The 25,652-nt window shown below is 40.9% G+C and overlaps 3 protein-coding genes across 12 annotated transcripts; 2 read left to right on the top strand and 1 right to left on the bottom strand.

The window, feature by feature from the left end:
- The first annotated feature begins 396 nt into the window (after nt 1–396).
- On the top strand, nt 397–2,869 carry LOC103976669 (protein PAL OF QUIRKY). Of its 2 annotated transcripts, XM_018822402.2 has the most exons (3): nt 397–1,680; nt 1,775–1,808; nt 1,881–2,869. In XM_018822402.2, exons 1-3 carry the CDS (start codon nt 497–499, stop codon nt 2,520–2,522), a joined length of 1,860 nt encoding a protein of 619 aa, XP_018677947.2. In that variant the 5' UTR covers nt 397–496; the 3' UTR covers nt 2,523–2,869. The 2 variants fall into 2 exon arrangements, with proteins under 2 accessions (XP_018677947.2, XP_018677946.2); XM_018822401.2 differs by having other exon boundaries at nt 1,775–2,869.
- Nucleotides 2,870–4,238: 1,369 nt separating this feature from the next.
- On the top strand, nt 4,239–12,276 carry LOC103976667 (lipid phosphate phosphatase 2). 9 transcript variants are annotated; one of them, XM_009391955.3, is made up of 8 exons: nt 4,239–4,414; nt 7,838–8,062; nt 8,143–8,230; nt 8,327–8,436; nt 8,547–8,640; nt 10,854–11,042; nt 11,145–11,204; nt 11,765–12,276. In XM_009391955.3, the coding sequence occupies exons 2-8, from the start codon at nt 7,847–7,849 to the stop codon at nt 11,899–11,901; spliced, it is 894 nt and encodes a 297-aa protein (XP_009390230.1). In that variant the 5' UTR covers nt 4,239–4,414; nt 7,838–7,846; the 3' UTR covers nt 11,902–12,276. The 9 variants fall into 9 exon arrangements, with proteins under 9 accessions (XP_009390230.1, XP_064996701.1, XP_064996697.1 ...); XM_065140629.1 differs by lacking the exon at nt 4,239–4,414 and adding an exon at nt 4,527–4,598 and having other exon boundaries at nt 7,838–7,897; XM_065140625.1 differs by lacking the exon at nt 4,239–4,414 and adding an exon at nt 4,527–4,598.
- Nucleotides 12,277–14,527: 2,251 nt separating this feature from the next.
- On the bottom strand, nt 14,528–25,343 carry LOC135586051 (uncharacterized). The gene is made up of 13 exons (XM_065137862.1): nt 24,865–25,343; nt 24,655–24,752; nt 24,479–24,565; nt 24,222–24,384; nt 23,445–24,155; nt 17,717–17,859; nt 17,428–17,616; nt 17,272–17,362; nt 17,034–17,202; nt 16,618–16,734; nt 16,439–16,535; nt 15,020–15,122; nt 14,528–14,814 (listed from the first exon to the last, which is right to left on the bottom strand). The coding sequence occupies exons 1-13, from the start codon at nt 25,225–25,227 to the stop codon at nt 14,752–14,754; spliced, it is 2,394 nt and encodes a 797-aa protein (XP_064993934.1). The 5' UTR covers nt 25,228–25,343; the 3' UTR covers nt 14,528–14,751.
- Nucleotides 25,344–25,652: the final 309 nt, after the last annotated feature.

Genomic DNA, 25,652 nt, shown 5'->3' with positions numbered 1-25,652 from the left:
AAATGCATTTTATTTCACCAAACAACTAACTTTCCCTGAAATTAAACTCATCGAAAAACCATGCTGTTATTACTACTGTCCGTAACAAAACATTGGCTTTGATGGAAACTTAATGCAGTAGCAATCATTAAAACAGGAAAAAGAGAGCTCGAATTTGGGACCTTATCGCGGTTGAGCGGTCATTAAGGCTTTTGGATTCCAGCCCAGCCGTCGGATCGGACGGCTGTTGCATTTGGGAATTGGACTTACGGGAGCCAATAAAAAGAAATTAAATGTCGAAAAAAGAAAAGAAAGACCTTTTCCGTGTTCCGATTTTGGACGCGACCCCACCGCTGGCATCGCCCCGTTGACGTGCGCCACGTCTACTTGTCGGACGTAACTTCAGTCCCACAACTTCTCTCCCCCATTTCTTCCCCCTTCCTATCCCAAACCCCAAACCCCAATCTCCGTGACTCGATCCGGGCTGGGCGATCCCTTCCTCACCTCGCGCACTGCGATGACGGAACCGGCGGCGACGGCCATCTCCGAAGGAGGCGTCGCCCCAGGCTATGCGGCCTCCGTCGACTCCTCCCCTCGCTCTCGAGGCGGCGACTCCTGGGACGAACCGTTCTCTTCGTCTGCCGTCGCGGCGATGTCGTCGCGCCTCCGGCTGATGTGCAGCTACGGAGGCCGCATCGTCCCCCGCCCCACCGACAGGGCCCTCTGTTATCTCGGCGGCGAGACCCGCATGGTCGTCGTCGACCGCAACTCCTCCCTCGCTGACCTCACCGCCAAGCTCTCCCGGGACCTCCTCGGCGGTCTCCCCTTCTCCCTCAAGTACCAGCTCCCCAACGAGGACCTCGACTCCCTCATCTCCGTCGCCACCGACGAGGACCTCGAGAACATGATCGAGGAGTTCGATCGCATCTCTGCCGCCGCGGGCGGCGGCGCCGGCGGCTCGACCCGTTCCCCCCGACTCCGGCTGTTCCTGTTCCCGTCGATGCCGGAGTCGGAGCATTCGTCCACGATCGGGTCGTTGTTGGACGAGTCAAAGTCGGAGACGTGGTTCGTCGACGCCCTCAATAGCGCGATTGGCTGCATGGGCATGGATGGCCTCCCCCGTGACTTCTCCGCGGACTCCGCTTCCATCAACGGCATCCTCGGCCTCGAGGACAACTCCTCCGTTCACTCTCGCAGCGGCGGCGGCGGCGCCCACCGGGAGCCAGAGCAACTCGGTCTCCACCGCCCGGACTCGTCGTGCAAGCTCGGCCGCCATGGCCATGAGGCTCACTCTGTCCCCGATTCGCTAGTGCTCGATAAGTCTTCCTCCTTCGGGTCCACCTCTTCGGCTCCATCCCTCTCTAATCTCCCACCTATCCCTGTCCCCACAGATGACCGCCCCGTGGATCACCGCATCGCCGGCCTTGACGACCACTTGGCCCACATGCGCCTCTCACCCGACTCGGCCACCAGCCAGAGACCTAACGAGGGTTTCAAAGAACCAATCTATGCACCCCAGCGGCCACCTCCGCCTAACCCTCTCCCGACTGACTCTGCTTCCTCTCCTACCATCTCCGCCACTCAAAACTTCAATAGGGTCTTCTCCGATGACGAGAGGTCCGAGCACGCTGGGCTCCGTAAGCTACCGCAACCTCCAAAACCCACCCACATCGGTGCTACCGCCTTGGATCCAGCGTCAAGGTATCGTCTTTCTTGATCTTTGGCGCTTTTATGTCAAAAAAGTTGTGGCTTTTACTGAAAATTTGATGAATTTTACTCTGAATTCTTCATCCAGGCCTACGTACTTGAATCCGAATTCTGATCCGAAGGTCTCTTCTGATCTTAGCTATCGTGATCCATTGCCTACTGATGCTCCCGGTCATGTATTACCTGTTATGCAGACGGAGCAACTCCAGCAGCAACAATTCCATCCCCACCTATATCAACAGCAACCACAGTTCATTCCCAGGAATCCCCACTACATCCACCACCCAGCGGCCACCATGCCTTCCTACTACCCTACTGCAGCCCATCCGACGCAGCAATCGCCGCAAGCGCATCCATTCGACCCCCAGCTTCAATTGTACTACATGCCTGTTGGTCACCCCGTGCCATATCCTTTGGCTGCAGTTCAGCCCAATTTGGCGGATCCCAATTCCGTACCATCATCTGGAATGCTGGCTGTGCCAGTTCCGGGAGTTCCGACGAAGCCTGACTTGCCGCCGAGTTTGTACAGGGCAGCTGCCCCGGGACCTGCACCTGCTGCATTGCAGCCACAACTGATCTCTGTACCTTCCAACCAAGCTCATGCCTATGCCGGAACAGGGTATCATGTAATGCAGCAACCCCACCTTTCTCAGTCCCCTGCAGCAATGGCTAATTATGGTTATGAAGTCGCTGCTGCTTCTGGGCATCCCCAGATGTACTACTCTCAGGCCTCTTCACATCCGGCACACACCTTGCAGTATCAGACAATGAGCTCCACAACTGTAATTCCTGATGTGGCTGCTTCCGAAGATTCGAACGCATCCCGAGCATCATGAACACTGGTCTGTCCCCTCGTAATAGAAAGAAAAAGGCTTTGGGTGGAGGTGAAGGGATCTGCAGTAAGCTCTTAATTGTCTTTGGCAATCTTATTACTTATGAACCATGCTAATTGTGTGTTCTCATTTAATATGTTGTTTAGTGCTTGGCTTGTGTGTCTTTGTGTTGTATGTCTGTTCTTGTGATAGGAATAAAGGCAATGTATGTATGCTCGTGTTTATCCTGTCAATAGTTTCAGGGATCTTCCTTGAGTCATGGTGTCATAGTATCTTTCTCTTTGAATAGAAGACTGCTTTGCTATTATTATTGTTATATTAGAATAAAGTTACAGCACTGCTTGATTGAACTTCTTGTATATAAGAAATTTTACTTTTTTTGAGAAGAAAATATTATTTGTTTGTCTTTATTCTCTTTTGAATGAGATGTTCTCGTACTAATTATGCTCCTATCTACTTGACAAGTAATAATGATGTGATTATTAGACTAGCTATTCCCTCGAATGAGATGATGCCGTTCTTTGTTGCTTCATGCTCTGATGTTTTGTTCACAATCTATGGTCTTTCAATCCTTGCAATTTGTAGATGTGGGTTGGTCCAAGTTATACAAAAACACTAGTTGCTTAACTACTCTGATTTGCTTTCTTCAAATAAGAAGGTCCTATGTTCGATCTGCCCTTTAATTGTTATTGACATTATGTGATTTGACTATGCCATTGCTGGCAGCAAGATTCTAAGATAGTAAGCATTCTTTTTATTATCTGTATAACCTTATAAATAAGGAGCTGATCACAGCTTAATTAATATTAATGGTTTAAATTTTTCTTCTTTCTTTGTTGGAGGGTGAATCCAGCTTTAGAAGAATCACTTGTGTTCTGTATAACATCAAACCTAGTTCAAGAAGAAACAGTAGAAGTCTAATTGGGACTATCCATCCTACTGTTTTGTATGAAAAAGCTACTATATCAAACTTTTGTTGTCTAGAGAACCTGATTTGATGCAGCTATCCCTTGTGGTGAGGTATCAAATTGTTCTCACTCCTGTAGGAGAAGGTCAAGTTGTAAGGCATGGTTGTATACCATACCATGCATTCAGATTCTGCCTTGCACTTGGGGATGCGATGGAGAAACGCCGAGTACTTATTGGACTTGGCTTACAGCAGCTCTGCCCTTATTCTGGTAGATGTTTTCTGTTGTTGTTCATGTGCTGAATACTTATTGGACTTGGCTTGCAGCAGTTCTGCCCTTATTCTGGTAGATGTTTTTTGTTGCTGTTCTTTTAGCAGCTTTGGAGGGATAACATGGAATGCTCCATTAACTATGACCTATGTAGGCACTATTCATATATAATGCAAAGCTCCATCTTCTGGTCCTATTCATATTCAAACTCGATATTCATGCCTTCACATTGTATTTATAAATGACCTCTCTCTCTCTCTCTCTCTCTCTCTTTATATATATATATATATATATATATATATATATATATATATATATATAATTCATGGACTCCAATCGAAACTACTTTTGATCTTAAAGTCCTTTCATCGGCATCACTAGTTAATTCAATAAATAAAACCATCCAATTGGGCTCTGATTGAGCCCATTGGGCTCCGTGTGCACGACGAAGGCGACGAACCCAATTGAGGAACTCCGACGGAGGGCTTCTTATGAGCGCGCTCTTCTTTCCGCCTCGTCAAATCAATTTCTCCCCGTTCCGTTTGCTGTCTCTCTCCTTTTGTGGCTGTCGCTTGTCTTGGTCTCGGAACGCTGAGCGTACTCAGAAACATCCCTTTCCTTTCCCTTTGCTTTCCGCTCCACTTTACTAATTGGCAGCATCCAAGAGCCTCCTACGCTCGTTGCGGTGTGCGATCTCGTTCGAGCACAAGGTTCTTGGTAAGCTTTTCGTTGTCTGGTTTCCCTTCTTTAAATCCTGTTCTTTTCAACGATTGATTTCTTGAGTGGGTTATTGTAGTGGTGAAGATGAACCAAGTCTTTGTTCCTCTTCCGTTTCAATTTAACTATGGATCGGAGAAGTAGGGAGGGAAACGAGTGGCATCTGTTGATAGGTTTTGGTTGGGTGAGCTTGCAGCAGGAATTGCAAGAAATGCTGGATTCTTGGTTGTCGAACCATCGTTTGTCAGTTTATTGTCGTCGCACAAGTTTCTTGCAGTTGATAGAAAGTAGAAACCCTAACTTGGATGTCTGAGACGTTCGTTCCTTCTTGGGGTTTAAGTGTTTATGTGAAATATCCCCTCTTGACTCATTGCTGAATACCTTTCATCCTAAGGTGATACCCTCAACCATAAGCAACCATTGGTTTGGTGCAATCTGATCAGCAGAATGAGCGATTTACTAAACTTGCTAGTATTAGTAGGGGAAGTGACAACGACAAGAAAAATGCGTCTAGGTCAGCTTTTCAATCTGAAACAACAATCTTAAGCTTCGTCCACAAGATTGCCTTGGCGGAAGCCTCAAATATATGTAATTGATCCTGCGAATTATTGAAATTGTTAGTATATGTTTTGGCCAAGCTCATCATTATGGTCATTGTATAAAGCTGCTAGGTGAAGGTGAGTTCAAATTCTACTGAAGCATTGGATGCCTAGGGTGAAGTAGATAAAGATCAAATTCTAGTGGCATCTGTGTCATGAATATCTTAAGAGTTGCCTGGGATCTTTTGAGGTAGTAGAGGTTACATTATGCTACAAAAATTAGCGCAAAACACGACAGCGACCAACTGGTGTTGGAAAATACTCTGAAAAATAAAGGAAAAGTGTAAATAATGAAGGAGCCACTTGCTAGATGGGTTTTAGTTTATTTGAAAGAACAATCCTAGGTGCTTATACTGAGGCATATAGATACAAAATTTAATTGTAGAGCTTGGTGTCAAAGTCTGAGACATGGAGACATCCTCTGGATGCTGTAAAGCCTAGCTATGGACTGTAGATCAGAATGCTATATTTTCTATTCATGAAAAGTTTGCGGTGTAGATTATGGATAAAACGAGGAAGGCATTGAAGGTGTTGCAGATGTGTCAAAAATGCTATATTTTATGTTCATCAACAGTTAGGAACATATAGATGCATCAATTAAGCAAGGTGAGTCAGTTCAGATTAGTGGTGAAAGGAAATATCTTAAAGATCCTACAAACACAATAAATTGTGGTTGAATAGTGATAGGTGGTGTGGGATTCCACTTGACATTTCATGCTTGGAAGTACTTCTAGGGTAAGTCCTCACAAAACTTCTAGTATCAATTTGCTAGAATTGCCGCACGGAACATTTCAAGGAGCATTGCCAGAAGCAACCAATCCTGAACCTGCAACAGGTCCACACAATACAAGTGCTGCAATCTAGTGTGGCACTTGTGGTTCACAGTGCATGAAAAAGGCAATTCTTCAAGATGTAATCATCTGATGGAAGTCATTGGCATACTGATCTTGTTGTTGGAGTGTTTATCCTTGCTGTGTCAAACCAATTTAAAGGTTTCAGCTGCTATCTTAGGATAACCCTTCTTATGAGAACTTAATTCTTTCACTTTTTTTTTTTTTCTGAAACTTGGATGGTTGGCTTCATGCCATAGACAGTGGCTCTTATTGAAGCTGGCTCTCTCTGTTAAGTTATAAATAACTCGATCGATACAGGGATCTAGACTCAGAATGATACTTTCTTTCTACTGTTTAGAATAGTAAAGCCTACACTTTGGATGCTCTCTACGTGGCTGTGATATCTCTGCATTATGTTTCTTATTTGTGCTCTTTTGTACCCTTTGGTGTCTTACATACAAAGAATGGACCAAATAAATATTTGGCTCGTGTCTTTGGTGGATGGTTCACCGTCACGTGTGGGCCACGCGGCTGTTGACCAATGGTGTCGTGCGTGGGTCTCAACCACGCGGGTCCTTCTCCTTCGTGCGTGGGAAAACGGCGTTCCCTATCTTAGGACACCTGGTCGAGGCAATCGGGTGCGGCGTCCGCGCTGATAGCAACCACGCCCAATTGCGCGTACGGCTTCTGCAGAAAGTCTGGTTTTTGTTTTGCATCGAACGCTTCGGGCGGTGCCAAGTCACTAAGCAAGCTGTGCCCGCAAAAGAAGTGCGTGGCACTGTAGGTTCTGTATGACCACCGCATCCATGTGACAGAGGAGGGCTCTTCGTGTTCCATGGCTTGATGTAGCAAATGTATGTTGATCTTGGGGGCCCACACCCTGCACCCTTGCATCTTTTTTTACAGAAGCTCATTTAAACCGGGACCCTCTCTTTGGAATGTGGATGAGACGGGACTCCACCCGTCTTCCCATCTCTCTCTCTCTCTCTCTCTCTCTATCTGTCTGTCTGGTTCTTGATTCGCTTATCCTCCAAAGGCCAGCTGTTCCAGCCAATCACGGCCCCCAGCGCAGGAAAGAGGCCCTTCCAATCTGAACATCACCCACTCCCTACAACTTCCTAGTGCCAAGTGGAGGCCTCGACACCGCCTCTCTCCTCTCTACCATTTCTCTCCTTTCTTGGAGGCCGCTCTGAGGTGAAAGGTCATTTCATTTCTCGTGGGGTCGTCGTTAGGTCAAGTTCATCTCTTTCATCCGCTTCGTTCATCTTTTCCCTCCCCTCCTGTGATTTTCTTGTTTTGTTTTTCTCTTTCTCGAATCATTGTGCCCACCGGTGGCCAACGATTTCTGTGTTCTCGAGACTGAATCCGTGCTCCGCGACTGAAGTTGCCTCCAGTGTTACTGATGTCATGGGGGACCCAATGGGAAGATGATCACGGGACTGCGGAGTCTTGTAGAGGTTTGGCGGAGATGACATCAATGGCTGAGTTGACATGCGGAACCCTGATCTCCTCTCGATGTAAATGATCCATCCAGTCTAGGACCGGAGAATTCTTTTTAGTTATTTACTTTTTCTAATTACTCGCCTTGATGTCATGGTGATCTCGTCTCCTTAAAAGCATTGTTGGATGCATCGATGGTAGCAATGTATCTTACATTGATGAAGACAGGGAAAGGTATCTGGCATCCCATGTCCCACGTTGGAACCTAGAGAGCAGGCCACTAGGTGCAAGAAAGAAAGGCATCCTTTTTGTACCAAACTTGGCATGATTGTTTCGTCCTTGGTTTGCTCTCGTGCAGCAAAATAATGCATATGACTGATGCATCTTCATTCGCATCAATTTGCTTGATCTTGGAACCATGTATTACTACTCTATGACCATCTATTGTCCTTCCATCGGCAACCACTTTATATTGCTCTTGTTGCAATTTACTAGAGTTTGTAGGCCATGCTGACATTTTTTGCTGAAGAAATTGTTCATGTCAATTCCAGGGCAAGACAATGGCGGATATACAGTTGGGTGCTCACACGGTGCAATCTCATGGGGTGAAGGTTGCAAGATTCCACATGCATGACTGGATAATACTACTACTTCTTGTTGTAATAGAAGTCATATTGAATGTTATAGAACCATTTCATCGTTTTGTGGGGAGAGACATGATGACTGATCTGAAATACCCACTGAAAAGTAACACGGTGCCATTTTGGGCTGTTCCAGTATGCTCTTCTTTGGAATTTTGATATTTTACATAACTTTCTTATGGATGACGTACCCATCACAATTTGCATTATTACAGGTGATTGGGATTATCTTGCCTTTTGTAATCTTTCTTGCAATTTACTTCAGAAGAAGGGATGTATACGATTTGCATCATGCGATCCTGGGTTTGTCTACTATCTTTGTATCGTTTCAGGTGTAGAGCAAGTTTTCTTCTCAGTACAAGGTGGATTAAACAGTCTATTGGCAACATGTATGTGCAGGTCTCCTGTACTCTGTGCTCATTACTGGGGTGATAACAGATGCCATTAAGGATGCAGTAGGCCGACCTCGACCTGACTTCTTTTGGCGCTGTTTTCCTGATGGAAAAGAGGTGGGTTATAATTTATTTCCTTAGAGTCCTTGACCTAGAAACCCATATCTGTATTCACCACTGTGTATTGCATAAAACTGATCAGTATTTGCTGATACACATGCCTGTAGGTTTATGACAATGTCACAACAAATGTTATATGCAATGGAGAAAACAATGTTATAAAGGAAGGACACAAAAGTTTTCCTAGTGGCCACTCCTCATGTAAGTGATGCATCAGTAAAACTCATTATAGTTTCTTGATCGTATCTTCAGCTTTTGAAACTTTTGAAAAGGATAATGCGACTAGACACACACAGAGATTTCTTCCAGTTTTTTTATCCTTCTGATGTAAATATCTCAAGTTCAAGAAAACATCAAAAAATTTGTCATGCATGAGATACTTTTTCTGCAACTGTTCAATTATCTGTAGCTTCAATCGCTTATAATGTCACTGTTTTATTTCCTGTAATATAATATAGGCAACACAGGTGTGAGACCCCTAATTAGTTCACATGGAATATAGCATGCCATGTGAATAGTATTTAACAAATAGGCAACACAGGTGTCAGTACCCATATCCTGAGAGCGTCTTTGCAGTATTAGTTTAGGATCTGGTTGCAACAAATTGGGTATATGAGCAAGTGTAGGACTGCACCTATGTTTGTATTGGTGGACCCAGTGAGATAGGGCTAACTGTCGATGCATCATAATTTGAAGTCAATTATCGCTCCATATGCCCTTTTCGTGGGCATGATCACATGTTTTTACACTTGGGTTATGATTATTAGTCGCATTAGACATTCAAATCCTCGCTTCTTGTGACTACCACATGGTGACAGGTTTTAGGTCCTCTCGTTTGCCTGATAGCTCAACAAGGTGTTTGTTTTTGGTAACTGTATACAAGCTTATCGGGAACAATATGGAATGATTTGATATTGCCATCACCAATGGCATCTTTATGGAATATCTGAAGATATTTATTTAATGGTAATTTATTACTAGAAAAATCTTTCTCTTTTAATAGCATTTTGTAAATTAAGCTTGACTATGCATTAGATTAACCAAATACTGAGGTTTAGTTTGTCATATTCTTTCACAAATTAAAGCATGCCCAGTTAATGTACTGAAACATCGTTTATTATCGAATTAGAATTTGATCTGCATATATGCTTTTTTATTTTCTATTAAGCTGATCTGTTCATAATCTCAAAGATAATATTATGAACTAACCAAATGCATGCATGTTGTATGCTTAGTATACAATACAAATCTATTTAAGTTAATAGTGCTAGATGAAAAAAGGCTTAAGGCTTCACATGAATGCAAATGCTGAAATCTCATATCCTCCAAATTCACTAGCAAGATTCTTTTCTTCTCAATTTCCTCTCCATGCCTTCCTTTCTCCTATCTTCTTTCTTGGGTTCACCTGGAATCAACTTGGATTTCTGTTTTAGTTTCAGTTACCAGCCAGTTTAAGGCCAATAAATTGACCATATCATGGCCACTCCTGGTTGATTCCAGTTCTGGGCTGGGTCATATCACAATCAGCTGATCAAGCAAACAATGGTGGTTTCACTTAGATTGGGTGTGATCAGGAAGGGCGCCAGACCTATTCCCTCTAGTTTTAGTTGCCATGACTTGATAGGTATCATTTTGTTACTAACTTCAACTTGTGAAGTCAAAGACACTCCTTTTCCATTTCTGCTACAGATAATAAGTGATTTATGCTCCAGCAAGTTGAAATTTCAAACACAAGTAGTGTTTATATTCTTATCTTTGGGAGTTTGTTATAAACTGATAGGGAAGATCTGCAAACTTATTTGGAGTGTCGGGCAAAAATCATTAAGGTGGTGCATTTTTTTACTATTGATCTTTTATAGAAAAATAGGGGGAGGAAACTATCGAAAGACTAATAGAAAAATAGGGAGATAACTAAATTCTTTCACCCCATGGATGTCATAGATTTCTACTATATTTTGATGATGTATGTATACTGAAACTTAACTTAAACTTGGAGTTCTAAGTTAAAATTCTTTGTGCTCTAATTTTTTTAGTGTCAAAACAATCTCATTTTCTAATTGATTAAATATGTTTATATGCTGCGCTGCCAACCATGTTCGATTCTACTAGGTTAGTATACACTTGGATTCATGTCTAAAAATTCAGTTGATGCATGTGTAGTAAGCTTTAACTCAATGAACAATTCGAACCACAAAAGAACTGGAGCTTAACAACCTGTAGTCAGCCGCTTTGTGGCTAGAATTTGTTTACTCATTATGTTACTTAATTCTTCTAGTGCTTGTAGAATCAAATTTTCTGCAGCTACATTTTGTAGATGCCAGTAAACTTGTTGCTTATTGGAGAATGCGCAAAAAATTGATCACCGAAATTCATGCAAACTTGTTACTCTACTCATCAAGCCCATGTGCACTCAGGGTCTTTTGCAGGACTAGGATTTCTTTCATGGTACCTTGCAGGGAAAATCCAAGCTTTTGATAGAAGGGGCCACATTGCAAAACTCTGCATTGTATTATTTCCCCTACTTTGTGCATCTCTTGTGGCGATTTCTCGAGTGGATGACTATTGGCATCATTGGCAAGATGTGTTTGCTGGTGGTTCTTTAGGTTTGTTTTGTTAGGCTATATCGTAATGGATTTAATGTAAATGTTTGTTTTGTTGATGCCAATTATATAACTCTTCCTTTGTTTTCCATTTCTTTTTTGCAGGACTGATAGTTGCTTCGTTTTGTTATCTGCAGTTCTTCCCACCACCACATGATGCAAATGGTGCTCACGAAGCCCCTCACTTTCATTTTCTTTGTTCTATTTTGGTATGATTTATGGTACTCGAGCAATTTGAGATTGAAGAGATCTTTAGTGTTGCCAGGGAAAATGATTTTAACCCGCTGAACTTCATAATTATCTTGATTTTTACTGTCAAATGTTGTCTCACCCTCTTTGAAGAAAAGTTAGGTACCAACCCCTAGGAAAAACAACTACAGTTTCCAACCGGCCATGTCCTTTATCCTTGTCCAGGACATCAGGCGTGCTTATGGAAACTCTATTATAGGATACATTCATTATATGATACCTGTGGAACATACATTATCGATGGTGTAAACACCATTATTACACTGTACAATGATTTGATACTCTGGTGCATGAGCTCACGGTAATTTCTTATGATACATCTTGAAAGTTAATATATGGTGTGTGTTCCGTTCGATCAAATGCCGATGTAGTTAATACATTTTGTTACATGTTTTCTTTTGTGAAAGGGATTCAGGATAGCCCTGACATACATGTTGGTCATTGGAAGCTTTTAACGTTTGATTCTTTTTGTGCAGGTTGGGGCCCGCATGCATATTTCCAAACGTTGGCAGATACACAGAGTAATACTCGGATGACTCATGCTGCAAATCCTCTCAGTATTAGGTCATTGGAGGCCGAAGCTGGTTACATCTATACCCGACAACAAGTTTAGATCAACATATAGGTTCAACCCTGTCGTGGTGGGACACTGAGTCTGATCCCAGATGCTAAGATCTCACTTCAGATTGTCACAATGAGCCACTTCCGAACAGGTTGTAGATGTATAGGATCTAGAGATAAGTCTTCTGTCATTGTTCTACATGCACATGGTAGACTTGGATCGTGTAGTTAGTGCAGATATGTTTGGTATCTTGAAAACACAAGGTGTGTGTGTGGTGGAAATCCTGAAATCATCATCCTCTTCAAAATAGATATAGCCAGCCAGTATTAGTCCTCCAACCTTCACTAGTAATTCTTTATAAAGTACAAAATGTGGCACTCGTCAGTTAATATTATTGTCATTATAATATTAGGAGGCTTATCTTCACAGTGAGTTATCATTCAAGTTTTTTTTTTTTTTTTTTTTGTTCTTTGATAATACTTGGGGATGGCGGCTATCAATGTTAGTCATGCGCATCTCGAGTGTGGCCACCATAGGTGACCGTATGATTGCGACGTTTTTGTGGAGATTTAAACTTTCTTTTGTTGTGCCTTTACTCTCTGAGGAGATATGGTAAGCCTACCCAAATGTCAGTGTACCTGCTTTCCATGTCCGGTTTCGGTTGACGCTCGCGCCCTCTGTTCCCACAGAAATCTTCGTTTCGCGTCGGATTGCTTCATGTCATATCCTGCTTCGGCGAGTGTCTTCGAGGGGTGACTGAGACGGACGGAAGAAACCGTCCATGGAGATGCGCCCAGCCGCCTACCTTCGAGTCTTGCGTTTGGGCTAGTGATTTAATGAGAGATACAAGAGCCGCCGAGATGGGTCGATCCGGGCCAGGCTTGTTTAAACCCACAGACAGTGGGTACCATACCATCCGTGACCTTACCATACACCAGTCCGGCTTCAAAACGCCCGAAAACATAATTTTTTGCCGTCCAAATCGTTCGACTTCCACTTCTTATTCCCACCTGCAGTGACCGCACCTCGTCATCGATTAGTTATTCCCGCGACGCTCGACCGTCTCTTCCGGGCTCCACGGCGCAACGGCGCCCACGCCACGGACTCCTGCTTCCCACCCGTGGCCGTCGTCTGTAACGCCGCTTGAGCTTGCCGCTGATGATAGAGTGAGAAGAAGATAGTGAAGTACCAGAAGGCGGAAGAAGGGCGAAAAAGAGGGAGATAGACGATGACTGGAGATGAACATCGATCTTCCTCCTCCTCCTCCTACTCTTGTGGCCACCTTCCTCCTCTACTGGTTCAGTCCAGCCTAACGCCACCGTCAGCCGACGCCCTCCTTCCCGGTGGCCGCTCCGCCGCAAACCGAGTTTGGGGGTGCGGAAAAAAGTTGGGCCGCCTTCCTCCTCTTCTGGCTCAGACCAGCCCAACAGACCCATGAAGCACGGCCACCACGGCCCAACAGTGCCACCGCTATGACTCCCCAGCAGTCGTGCCCACCCTCTCCAACGCCGCCGACAAAAGACAAAGCAGGAGGCGGAGGAGTAGAGAAAGGCGGAAGAAGGGTGGAAGGAGGAAGATTGAAGAGAAGGATGAATGGAGATGGACACGATGAGGAATAGAGAAGGAATAAGGAGATGATCGAGAAGGAACAAATTCATAATAGAACCGATGTCGAAGCCAAATCTTCCTCTTCCTCCTCCTCCTCCTCCTCCAGCTCTTGTGGCCGCCGCCGCCCTTCCTCCCTCCCTCCCGGTGGCCTCTACTCCGTCGAACCGGGTCGGATTGGGTCGAAATGAATCGAACAGGGCCTTATACCCGTACTTATGGACTCGAGTTAAACAGACCCACCAAGCACGATTCCGTCGACCGATCCGTGAACTTACCGCGTGGGAAACAGAAGACAAACAGGCCCGAAATATTTTTTTTTGGTCCTCAAACCATTAAATTTGGTTTTGCTATCGTCACCTGGAGTGACCGGAATCTAAAACTTAAGTAGGCCCATCCAACCTCCCCCAAGCCTAGTCTTGTTGATGGGCCCCCATAGATATGACTGCGGACGTTAAGCAGACCACGCAGCGGACTCACCACGTGAGGAAGTGACGACGAAGTGGGCCCCCCGAATCTCAATCTCTTGACGGTATCCCACGGTGACCACAATCTCAATCTCAAATTTAGATCGTTCCAAACTTCGTTAGTGAGGCCCCGTAATATAACCTTTCGGGTTCAGCGAATGGAACGAAACTGTCTTAACACCGTGGGTGAGAATAACGTGTCCCTATTTCCACCTGCGGTGATCGGAATCTGCAACGTCCATCTCCCGTGGTCGGGCAGTTTCGTACGGTGGACTCGAATTAATAGCGTTAGCGCCCGATACCTCGTTTCTTCGTCAAGGAAGAAACAATGTGAAGAAGGAGAGAGAGAGAGAGAGAGAGACAGCGAAGGGCTTTGGCTGTAAACAGTTGGCAGAAGATTAACGCCGCTCGTCACTCGAAGCGCGCATAATAGAAATCAGCACAACCACAGCAGAAGTTTCAACGCACATGACAACTTGTGCGCTTATATTTCGACCATGAACTGAGCTTTTGCTGTCACCTAAAAGAAACACATTCACAAGCGGGCACCGAGAAAGCATGGGCAGTGGGCAGCAGAGCAGAGGCAGGTCTTTGTTTCTCCCAATAAAAAAAAAAAATTTGATTGTTTTTTTCTTTTCTGGCTACGCTACGATAACCAACGCAGCTTCAGCTTACAGGGCAGCAATTGCAACAGAAAATAGCAGGTGTAAAAGAAAAATAAGTTGGCCAAAATTGACACACCAAAAAAAAAAACAAAGTCACTTTACTGTTGTGTAAACAGCAATTCAACACATTCCTTTTGTGTAAAGAGCAATTCAACTGCCGTCAGTCAACACTCCAATCGTCGTTGCATTATCTTGCTCGTCTGCGGAGCTTCCAACTCCGCATTGACCTATAGTCAAAATTAGAGATGCTAGCCTGCGTTAGCATAACATTAATAAAAAAACTCTTTTGTAGACAACTTGTAAGTAAACACATGCACATAGAAATAAGGACAAGAGGAACAGCTTTAGATATAAAAAAAAAAAAAAAGTAGCCACCGCATTTGCAACACAAGGACGTTGTTGAAAGGAAAAAAAACTGCATTCTCATCTTACATGAACGCATTCTGCACCATGCGTTACAAGCTTCAACTTCAAATGTACATCCTCTGAGTCTTGTTCCAGAAAACCGCCACTCATCTTTTGCCTCCAGTTCCTCCTGTAATGTATGCAACTAATTGTCCACATTAGTAACTTTATTAATAAAATTAAAGAGATTAAAACATTTAATCATCTAAATTTAAAAAAAAAAAACAGGGGGGGTTGGGCAGAGAAGGTAAAAACATGGCACAGAATGCAAAAGAACATGACTGGCAACAGAAATCATCAAGGGTATAGAAAGGGGTAATTGTGAAAAATTGAAACTTGGGTAAATGTCTTGTCAAACTTATGTAGAACAGAACATATCTAATTTAGCTGCTTCATCATTCACTACTAAGGAATATTAGGATATTCACAACTGTTTAATCCTGTTCCTAAGAGCACATGGATGGCATTCATGATGAAACATATAACACTGATATTCTCCCCAAAAAGTGTTTCAAGTCATAAGTTAACCAAGTCAAAATGTCCATCGGAGAGTGTTTAGATTTCTATTCAGTACTCAAACTATTACCTCAATGTTGAATAATAAAAAAGATGGGATAAGCATGACTTCACTTACTACCTGTTCATGATATATAAGCTATTCTTCACAATAAAAAATGTATTCTTAAGTAAACTAATAAATGTCTAATAGTAGCGCCTTGAATCTAGTTTTGCTTAACATCCTAATTCTATTCATAATTCTTCGCAGCTCTAGACCGAACCTGCCCAAGGAAGTTACAGGATCATGGTCAAATAAAAAAAATTGTGGTTGGACAGTGATTACCCAACCTAGGAAAATTGAGCCTTATGCTGACAGTTAAAGCTGCAATCGATTTGTACCTCAAAACCTAGTTTTTTTACTTTGTTCAAAATGCAGAAGACATACATTCATGTTTCAAATGTTCACATAACTTGTACGCAATGTCATGCTATATAAATCAGGAACATCTACCTCATAGTATATCATCTACGCAATGTCATACTATCATCTCAATTTACCAAGCAAACATCATCTACCTCAAATCTATATGATCAGTCATCTCAACTTACTAAGGCAAACATCATCATCGGACCAATCTTGGCCAATTAGTAGAAATATGTTATCGCATATAGACACCACCATAATAGAAATCAAGGCTGCACAAGTTCCATCAAACAAGTATTAAGAATTGCCGTTAGCCATTCACTGGTCCACTTGAGAACACAATTTCACTGAAAAAATAGCAAGCAATCAAAAGGGAGCTACTCAAACCCAACTACGTAGGTACTTATCATCTGAAGGATATTTATGGACTATAGAATATCATCTGAAGCAACAAGACATGGATCAGACTGAAAGCCAACAGCAATAAGGGCAACTAGAAACTAATGCATGGGAAGAATCACAACCGTGAAGAAGAAATATGTCTCTCAACTGAGTTCTTTTCCTCTTCATCATATGTAAACCATTTATCCTCAAGCTTCACTGAGTCCCAAATCCTGATATCTGCAGAAAGTTAAAGACAAGACTTCAATATTGTCCTGTTATGACATTTAAAAGACAACAAAGCAATTCTAAGAAGAGGAACCTTGAAGTATAATTTTAGAATTACTACAAAACCCTCCAAGAGTCCAATACACGCGTCCTTCTCCTTCCAAAAATAACGGCTCTGTTCGAACTGCATCTTGTCTTGCGTTATCTGAATCTGTACACAAGGTGAAGAAAATAATGAATGTCCAAAGTGGCTCACAAAACATAACTCTTTAATCAAGAACGCTACTCCCACCAAAATGAGTGTAGAAAATGCAAGGTGAGGTAAAAAGCAGCAAGAAACACAACTAAAAGATGTTGAAATTTTTTACAGTACAATTATTAGCATCCAACAGGTGAACTAGGACAATCCAATTTGAAGATTGGACATGGTAAGACAACGGAACATAGACGGTTTACAAAGAAACAAGTAAACCAACAACTGAACAAGTAGAATTCAATCTAAAGGCACACCTTTTGGCAATTGTTCCATTATCTCTAGCATCTCAGCATGAACTTTTTCTGTCTCAGCTCTTATTTGTGAGACAAGATTCTCATGCTCAGCATCAGAATATGATCCTTCCTTCAAGGAAAGCATAGCTTTGGCCACATCATCCTTCATTTTTTTCTTTAGATCCTTTCCCTGCATAAAATCTAAATTTTTAATAACCAACTCAGCAACAAGCTATCAACTAAACTTTGAAGAAAAGACCTTTTTCTTGGCAGCAATAATTGTTTCTTTTGCCTCCTTGTTTCTTTCAATATATTTTTTGTTTTCTTTATCAATCCAGTTCCGTAGTTCCCTGGAAATAAATTGATCAATAAAAATCTGAATATATGACAACCAAGATAAAAGTATGGCACTCACTCAGTTCCAAGTGTTATATCACAGAGAAGATTCAACAATTTGAGCTTATCTGATGCATCCCAACTATCATATGCTAAGGAATCCTTGTTCAAGCATTCCAAAGGTACCTTTAAGGCACATTCAGATTCATTGATGCAGTTAACAGCAGATTGCAGCCACTTATCTCCGCTGCTTGAGTACGAAACAGACCTAAAAATTTAGAATAAGAAACAAGTTCACCAGTCATTAGGCTAAACATAAAACAAGTGACATAATATTCTATGCATAAATTAAGGGTAAAGTATCATACTCGTCGCCCATGTCCTTCTGAATAAACATCAATAATTTGATGTGAAATTTAACAATTGAAGAGTGCACTCCTCGACGTCCAACACATCCTCTTGATAGTTCTCTGAGAACATTTACAGGTTCTCCTTTCTTTATATCAAGCACCTAAATGATCATAAGTTCAGTAAGGAAAGAATTCAGCTTCCAGCAACATCCTAAATTAATCCAAAAATGAAAGAGTGTGTATAATTAAGTTTTTGCACAAATTAAAAAGAAAGGAACTGACTTCAGATGAAGTATAAGCAACTCAGTTAAGAGTCCAAACTAACCAGTTCTGGAGACCAAGAACATGAGGACCTTTTTTTTTTATTGCAAAATAGTGTAAATGAAGCCTTTGAAGATCAAACATAGTTCCTCATATGACAACTAAACTAATGGAATTGGCAACAGTTACCCCTGTAAAATTTTGTTGAAGATGATCGATGGGTGTATCTAAGCTTGTCTTATGTTGTATATTTTTCAGTTTACATAAGACTTCATATATTGTTTTGTTGTTTTCTTGGTATTTTTCATTTTTCTCAGAAATGATTAATCTTTTTATTTGCTAATTACTTTCTTTATCAAGTGATATGGTAAAAAAAAATGTCAACATTAATTTAAAGTAACACAAATAAAACATTGTGGAACAACTATCCTTCTGGTCAGAAAGAACAAGTTTGGCACCAAGTCCAATCCGCCAACCCAAAATATTGAGGACCAAGCTCAGTTTACAAGCTGCTATTACATACAAACCAGGCTTCTCAATACTGGCACCAAGTCCAATCCGCCAACCCAAAAAATTGAGGACCAAGCTTAGTTTACAAGCTGCTATTACATACAAACCAGGCTTCTCAATACAAAAGATAATATGTGATTCAACTTTGGTAATTGTTTCCAGAATTTCATATAGTCAAGATTATCTTACTCTATATGTTTTCTCAACATTTATGCAGACTTTTAGAACATTACACAACAATCTATACAATCTAACGCACAAAAGATAGAATGAATTAAATAAATTCTACCATAACAGATTTGCAAAGGCAAAGATGAACATGACATTCATAGGAAAAATAGGACGTCAACCCAACCCATCACTAAGAAAATCATGAACAAACTTCAGATCACCCAAAACAAGCAAGCTGACAAAACAAAACCTACATTGGACATAATCTGATAATATTAAAGGATGCCTGTTGGGTGTGGCAACAGTGAGATTTATTTAAAATTTCAAATCATTGCTCTGCATTTAGTCAAACAATTTGCCTGTCTGAAAATGTTTCCTATAAATCAACTTCATGGTTTACTTTTTTCACATCCTAGCTACCACCTTCATAAAGGTGATTCTAGTTTTAGAAGTTCACAATGAGCTGAAAGCTTACAATTTACAGTTGTCTTGCTTTTTTACATAGTTACTACATTTTCCTTTTTCTCTCTGCTAACAAGTTTCAAATTTTCCTTTTTTTATTAAAAACATCAATATTCATAGACATAGTGGAAAAAGTTCTTGATATGAGAACAAATGACAAGAAGGCAGGCCACGACTCACGGTGATCATAGAATTGATTGCAAAACAGATATTGTTCATGCAAGACAAATTATGAAGCACCATCTCTAAGACATTTCATCGAAAAGATGCTGATATGTTATATTGTTACAATCAAATGAATAAAGATATGATAAGAGATCTGTCAATTTTGCAACAACATTTTATAAGCCCAACCCCATGAAATGAACCCAAAAAAATTAAAAGAATAGAAAAAAAAGAAAAGGAGGGAGCACAAATTTGATATGAAGAATTTTACTGGTTCACCTAATTTTACAAGCATTGGTACTTCTAAAAGATACCTCCCAGTTGCCTTTTTTGCTTGGAAGGTTCAAGAGAGAGAATTTTTTTATAAAGCCATAAAGTTCCACAATAATATTAGTAAGCAAGAAGAAATATTTGGGCATAATTTTCCTGGAGATGGTGGTTTCTGCAAAACTCTCAAAAGGAAATTTTAACAAAATCACAAGATAGTCATATGTAAAGAATTACAAATCAAAGTGCACATCTCCTCCATCCTGAATGCATCATCCTTATGCATGGATTCACTGATTTAAAGCCAAAACAGTAGTTTGAAGGATCATCTCAAAATATATATATTCTTAATTTTAAATGGAGCAACCATCATCTAGATTCCCTACTGTATAAAAATCAACAATTCTAAGAAAAAAGAAAATTCAACATACCCATCTATTTAATGGATTAAAATATTATTTTGACCTAGAGCTAATGAAAAAAATGGTCCCAAATCAAAGACTAGCATATGCTTTCTTTAAGTTTCACATTGTGTACCATCTGTTTGCTTTTATTTACCCATCTATTTAATGGATTAAAATAATATTTTGACCATAGAGCTAATGAAAAAATGGTCACAAATCAAAAACTAGTGTATGGTTTCTTTAAGTTTCACATCACATACCATCTGTTTGCTTTTATTATTAGAAAGCATATCAACTTTCTATTTGATAAAGGTTAACTCCTATACTGACCAATGATCAGTAAACAAATTCAACTCGAGGAGACAAGAGTGCAATCTAAACATAAGGTCTCTTAAAGCAGTGATTCACCTCAGCTAAAGATATTTAGATTTGACTGAACACTTTGACATAATCTAAAGACAGAATAAAGAATCATTTCAGCTTCTTCAACAATTTTGAGCTTAAGGCAAAGTAGGCCTTCTCATGTCTGTAACCAGTAAGAACCTAAGAAGATGTATGGTTGAGTACCAACTACATCTAAACTAGTGACCAAAAATATTACAGTTTACCACTTGGTGCTAAAACATTTTGCTTCACATAAATCAGTACCAAACTTTTAGAAGCAAAATACATATTTAGGCCCAATTATTAACCATAATAATTAGGCATAAAATACTTTTGATATGCCAAAGAAAGGTCCCTGATATTTTTGTCATAATTTAAAAGGCTTAATTGTTCATTAAAGGGGCCATTGCCATGAGTGTATTAGCATTTAATGCATTTGTTGACAGGCAAGATCATAATTAATTTCAGAATACTAGCTTAATATACTCATCTAATCAATCAATTAATTATTGCACTTCAGCATTATCTTAATACTTTCACTCTTCAAATCCAGGTACATATCAACAACTAATTTGCAATACATTTAACAACAAACTTAATTTCAAGATGTCACAATTATCTAGAAGGCAAAAAGGTAGCTGCATAAGTAACGTAATATTGTAATGATCCCCTCTCTGGCCAAAAATATCACCAATTTTGGAACCCAGACTGTCGTACAGAGAGAGTCAATCAAATTGGTTGCAACCAGCATCTTATTTCCTAAACTGGTAGTTAATCACATTTTTTGGAGATATTGATGATATTTGACAAAAACATTCTCTGTCTCTTCACCATACAGATTCATATTCTATTTTTGTCGAAGGAAATAGAAGAAGAATAAAAAACTAAAGCCAACATCACTGAGATGATTTATTAATATATGCTGACACTAGGAGATAACAGAACATCAAAAGCCTAACAAGACATAGCTATCACTTGAAGAAACTGCAGAACTTACTATATGGAAACATAATGTTTTATTATAATGGGGAAGGAATGGCTTTGCTTTCTTCTACAGCCCTTCTCTCAAATTCTTCCTATCCTAAATTCTTCAATAATGTCTTCATTCCAATTTCCTAATGAAATGATATTCAGATAGTTGACTTTACCGTTTTTTCCTTTACAAGAAAATTGTAATTTCTTTAGTGGCCCAATCATTATCATTCTTTTGCTATTTCCTATGTGAATCATTGTTTGTTAGGCACCTGCATATTCTGTTATACTCCTTTCTATTTCACATATTTTTGCCAATTTGGTCATCTAAAATCAGTATCACCAAAATCATTCTACTATGTCCTCTATTCTTTTGCCTTTCTGGGTTAAGCAAAGAAAAGCATAAATGGAAGAACCAATGAGTTTGCCAGTTTTTTTGGAAGAAATGGCAACCATCATCACCATCCAATGCTTGTCCCATCAATATGGGAACAACCGCAAAGCAAACATCAGAATCAAGAATGACACAACTTTTGCTAATTTTATAAATGAACAGCAACTCAATGTCAATTCCCTGTATACATTTCCTAGCCATAGATAATCTAAGCAATAGATAAACATGCTCCAAACCTAATAGCTTGGATAGAATATAGAAAGACATCTAGGAGTGTAATATAGGCAAGTTAAACAAGCCTACCGAAAGTTTTTACACCAATATGTCACAAAACCTATAAAACACAAATAATTCAAATTTCTCACGTTATCCACATTGAATATTTGTCAAACAAGAAGCATATAGATACTTCTTAGATGTCTTAAATGCTTTCTTAAAGTATCTAACTTAAAAAATAATTATTCAAAAGCACATAGTTTTAGGATACTTGGAACACTTTGCATATGCTTATTGGAAGAGTTTATTTGTCTTTTTCAAAGTCAATTTAGGCAAGCTGAGGGCGTCGGGCTTCGGTTGGATCAATGTATGCAACCTTACATCATCAACATATTTCGAGAGTGTATTACTTGAACCCTGAGAGACCAAAGGAATAACCTTATCATTATACCAAGCCCAACCTCTAAGTCTAGATAAGTTGAATATACGCTTAATATGTTCTTATCATTCTACGTAGCATAAAATTAGCACCAATGAAATTAAAGTAATGGGACATCATTACGAAGAGTGTCCATCATTCTCAAAATTCTTGAAGCTCTATAACCTAAAATACTTTCCTATGATGAATAGTATAAGAAAACTAGGAATGACGTAATAAAACTAGTAATGACGTAATACAAATTTGACAATAGTCTCCCTAGCATAGGACCACTAGTTACTTAGTTGTTATTATTTAGCATGACACAAAATAAAACATAATAAGAACATGAATAAGAACTAAGCTCTGTCATACAAATTGTGAAGAACTAAATAATCCTTATTGCTACACGGGATACTAGTTACTTTTTTGTGATTATTCATTGTGATGTATAACTAAATATTAATATAAATAATCCTTATTGCTACACTTGATACATAATAATATAAATAAACATTATGGTTGTCATATAAAGAGTGTATATTTGCACTATTTTAGTGTTGCAGAAGTTCCATATTATTATCCTACTTATTCGAGATTTACGCATTGGCGTATATCATCATATATTCATAGATCAAGGGAACAAACAGAAATTGTTTTATTATAACCACCATCATGTTAGGTATGAACCATTAATTAATATCACATAACGTGTTATCCATATTTGTTTTGATTACAAAGCCCACACTAATGACAATATTTCCAAAGAAAACACTATAAAGTGCACAGCTTGGTGCAGTACAAACAGGGCCTTGATCTTTGCTCTGCAAGTGAGCAGAGATACAAATACAGACTTCAAATTTGCCATGCAAATGAGCAAACTCAGTAGAATCACACCGTAAGAACAAATCTTAAAAACCTAAAAGTACTGCACTGAACCTAGTTGAGTGTTAGCAAAAGACCAGACCTAAAACTCATAAGAAAGACACCACATTTGCATAAACAAAAGGACACCCAAGCGCACAAGACTTCCACCAATGAGGCTCCTTCTAATGCACGATATCATATCAGCATTTAACATAATGATCCTTTTAAATCACACTAAGCAATGTAGCATTATACCTCTGAAAATGCATTGCAGAATTCCAAAAATTGCAAAGCTGCACCAACATCCTCAGCTGCCCAATCAACCCCTGCAACCTCTATTAATGGTGCACCCTGAGGAATCACAATTGCTAAATTCTCACGTTCAGTAGGGTTGTTGCTACCGTATTTCCTGGACTTTCGATCTTTCACCAGTTGTTTGAGTTTGACTTTTTTGTTTGGTAAGCCAGCTGACACTTTTTCCTCAACAATATTTGAGTATTTATTACCATGTTTCTTGATCTTGTGTACTTTGCGCGAAGGTTTGCCTTGGACATTATGAATTTTTTTCTTGCCAGAAACTTTTATTGCATCTGTATTTAGCCAATTATCTGTATAATCATTTGGTTGCTCTGGAGAATTTGGCAGATGTTGCAAACCTTTGAGTTGATCATTAATGCAATTCATATGGACAGGCTTATCATTATTTGGCTGCATCTCTGTATTGCCATTAATCACAGAGGGTTTCTTTTCATCCTGCTTTTGTGTATCATCATCCTTTGGTTTTGCATTGCTACTACAGAGCCCAATTACATTCTCGCCACCACACTCACTGTCACGCTTTAGTTTCTTCGATCCTCTTTTTGTTTCTTTTTTCGCATGTGAATTACCTTTCTTGTCATCACCACCAACAGAAGGCTCATCAAGGTGATTTTCCTTGCCATGACTTCTTTTATGAGCCACCGACCCCTTCAGTGAACAATGCTAACTTATCAGCACAAGAACGGCAAAAAAACAAGTGAACATAAATCAAACCTTCTTATAGACGTCAGGGCTTGCCGCGCTCAAACTTCTCAGTCCATTTGCAGCAGCCAACACATCAGATCCCTGCTTATAAAGTAATTCATGCACCGAAGAGAACCCAGTCGCCTTGGCGGTGTGGATGAGAATTCCTGTTGGCAGGTGACCCTTCTTCTTCCTATAAAAGTTAAGACCCACAGCCATTTTTCATTGCAACAATAAAAGGAGTGAAAATTCATAAACCTAATTCCGAGCGCAGGGAGAGAAACTACATGCAGCAGCTACAGTTGCAAACGCCACGGCATTTGGGGCAACTCCAGTCTTGCATCAGAGCAACCTCTTCAGCCTTCTCCCCATACCTGAATTACCGCAAACGCCTGTCGTAGTTACCTCAGATCGAAACACGATCTAAAGCGAAAGCGCACGATCATCATAAATATAAACAAACCTATTGAGGAGACATTTGTAGCAAAACTTTATGGGGCAGGGCTTGTCCATCCGAATCTGCCTGCACGGCGCCCCAAAATCCGTTGTCCTCTGCCTGCACTGCGAAAATCGCAAAAGAAAAGTATAAAAAAGGGAAACTCCGAGGATTCGGTCACTCAGATTAAGAAAGTTTGGATAGAGAGACGGGGTTCACAAAGATCTTCTTGACTACCTGATGGCAAGACTTGCCATTCTCGGAGTCGTAGGTTCGGCCATGGGCAACTCGAACGCCGAGCGATTTGTTGTGCTTGGATGGAGACGAGACGGCGGTCGGAGAGGCCTCGGCGGGGTTCTTGATATCCTCCGTGGCGGGGTCGCCTTCGGTGGTGCCGTTGTGGGGCACGGCCATGGGATCGGAAAGGCAGATGAGGGGGTGGGTCGACGGGGATTTCCTCCCTTTGGGAAGGAGAAGAATGGAGAGGAGGGTACGAAGAGGGAAGGGAATTCGTGAAATTTTGGAGTTCGATTTGAAATGGCGCCCTAAATTTTTGGGGGAAGGGGAAATGCTTCTCGGAGTTGGAAATTTACCGGGCATGGTTCCGCCTCATAAATTTTGGCTCTACATTCTTGAATTGTACCCGCTTCTACACCTTCTACGTCATTGGGCATGGAGGTGACACACTGCCCGGTCCCAAGCATGCGGACACCAAAGACTGACGGTGAAAAGAAACGGAAGCCAGTAACGAGCTGAAGCTGTGAACCGACTCTTCTCGCCCCTCTGATGTCCGCCACCGCAGATCGTAGACTTCAGTTGGTGGTGTTGGATGACCTCGGCGCGACGCAGCGTCCGCCGGCATGGAACGTAACTCTCTGTATGGGGCCCACTTACGCATCCAATGACCCACCGTCTGATTATAAAGAAAGCAAGTGGATGTGCGCCACGACAGACCAGCGGCACGTCAGCCGTGACCTGAATTCGTTCGCGCGTTCTCGTGACCGACTTAGCATCCCAGCCGTCCG

This window comes from Musa acuminata, chromosome BXJ3-2 (assembly GCF_036884655.1).
Source record: "Musa acuminata AAA Group cultivar baxijiao chromosome BXJ3-2, Cavendish_Baxijiao_AAA, whole genome shotgun sequence".
Lineage (NCBI taxonomy): Eukaryota > Viridiplantae > Streptophyta > Magnoliopsida > Zingiberales > Musaceae > Musa > Musa acuminata.
The sequence above is the reverse complement of the archived record's forward strand: the minus strand, read 5'-3'. Positions and strand labels throughout refer to the sequence as shown.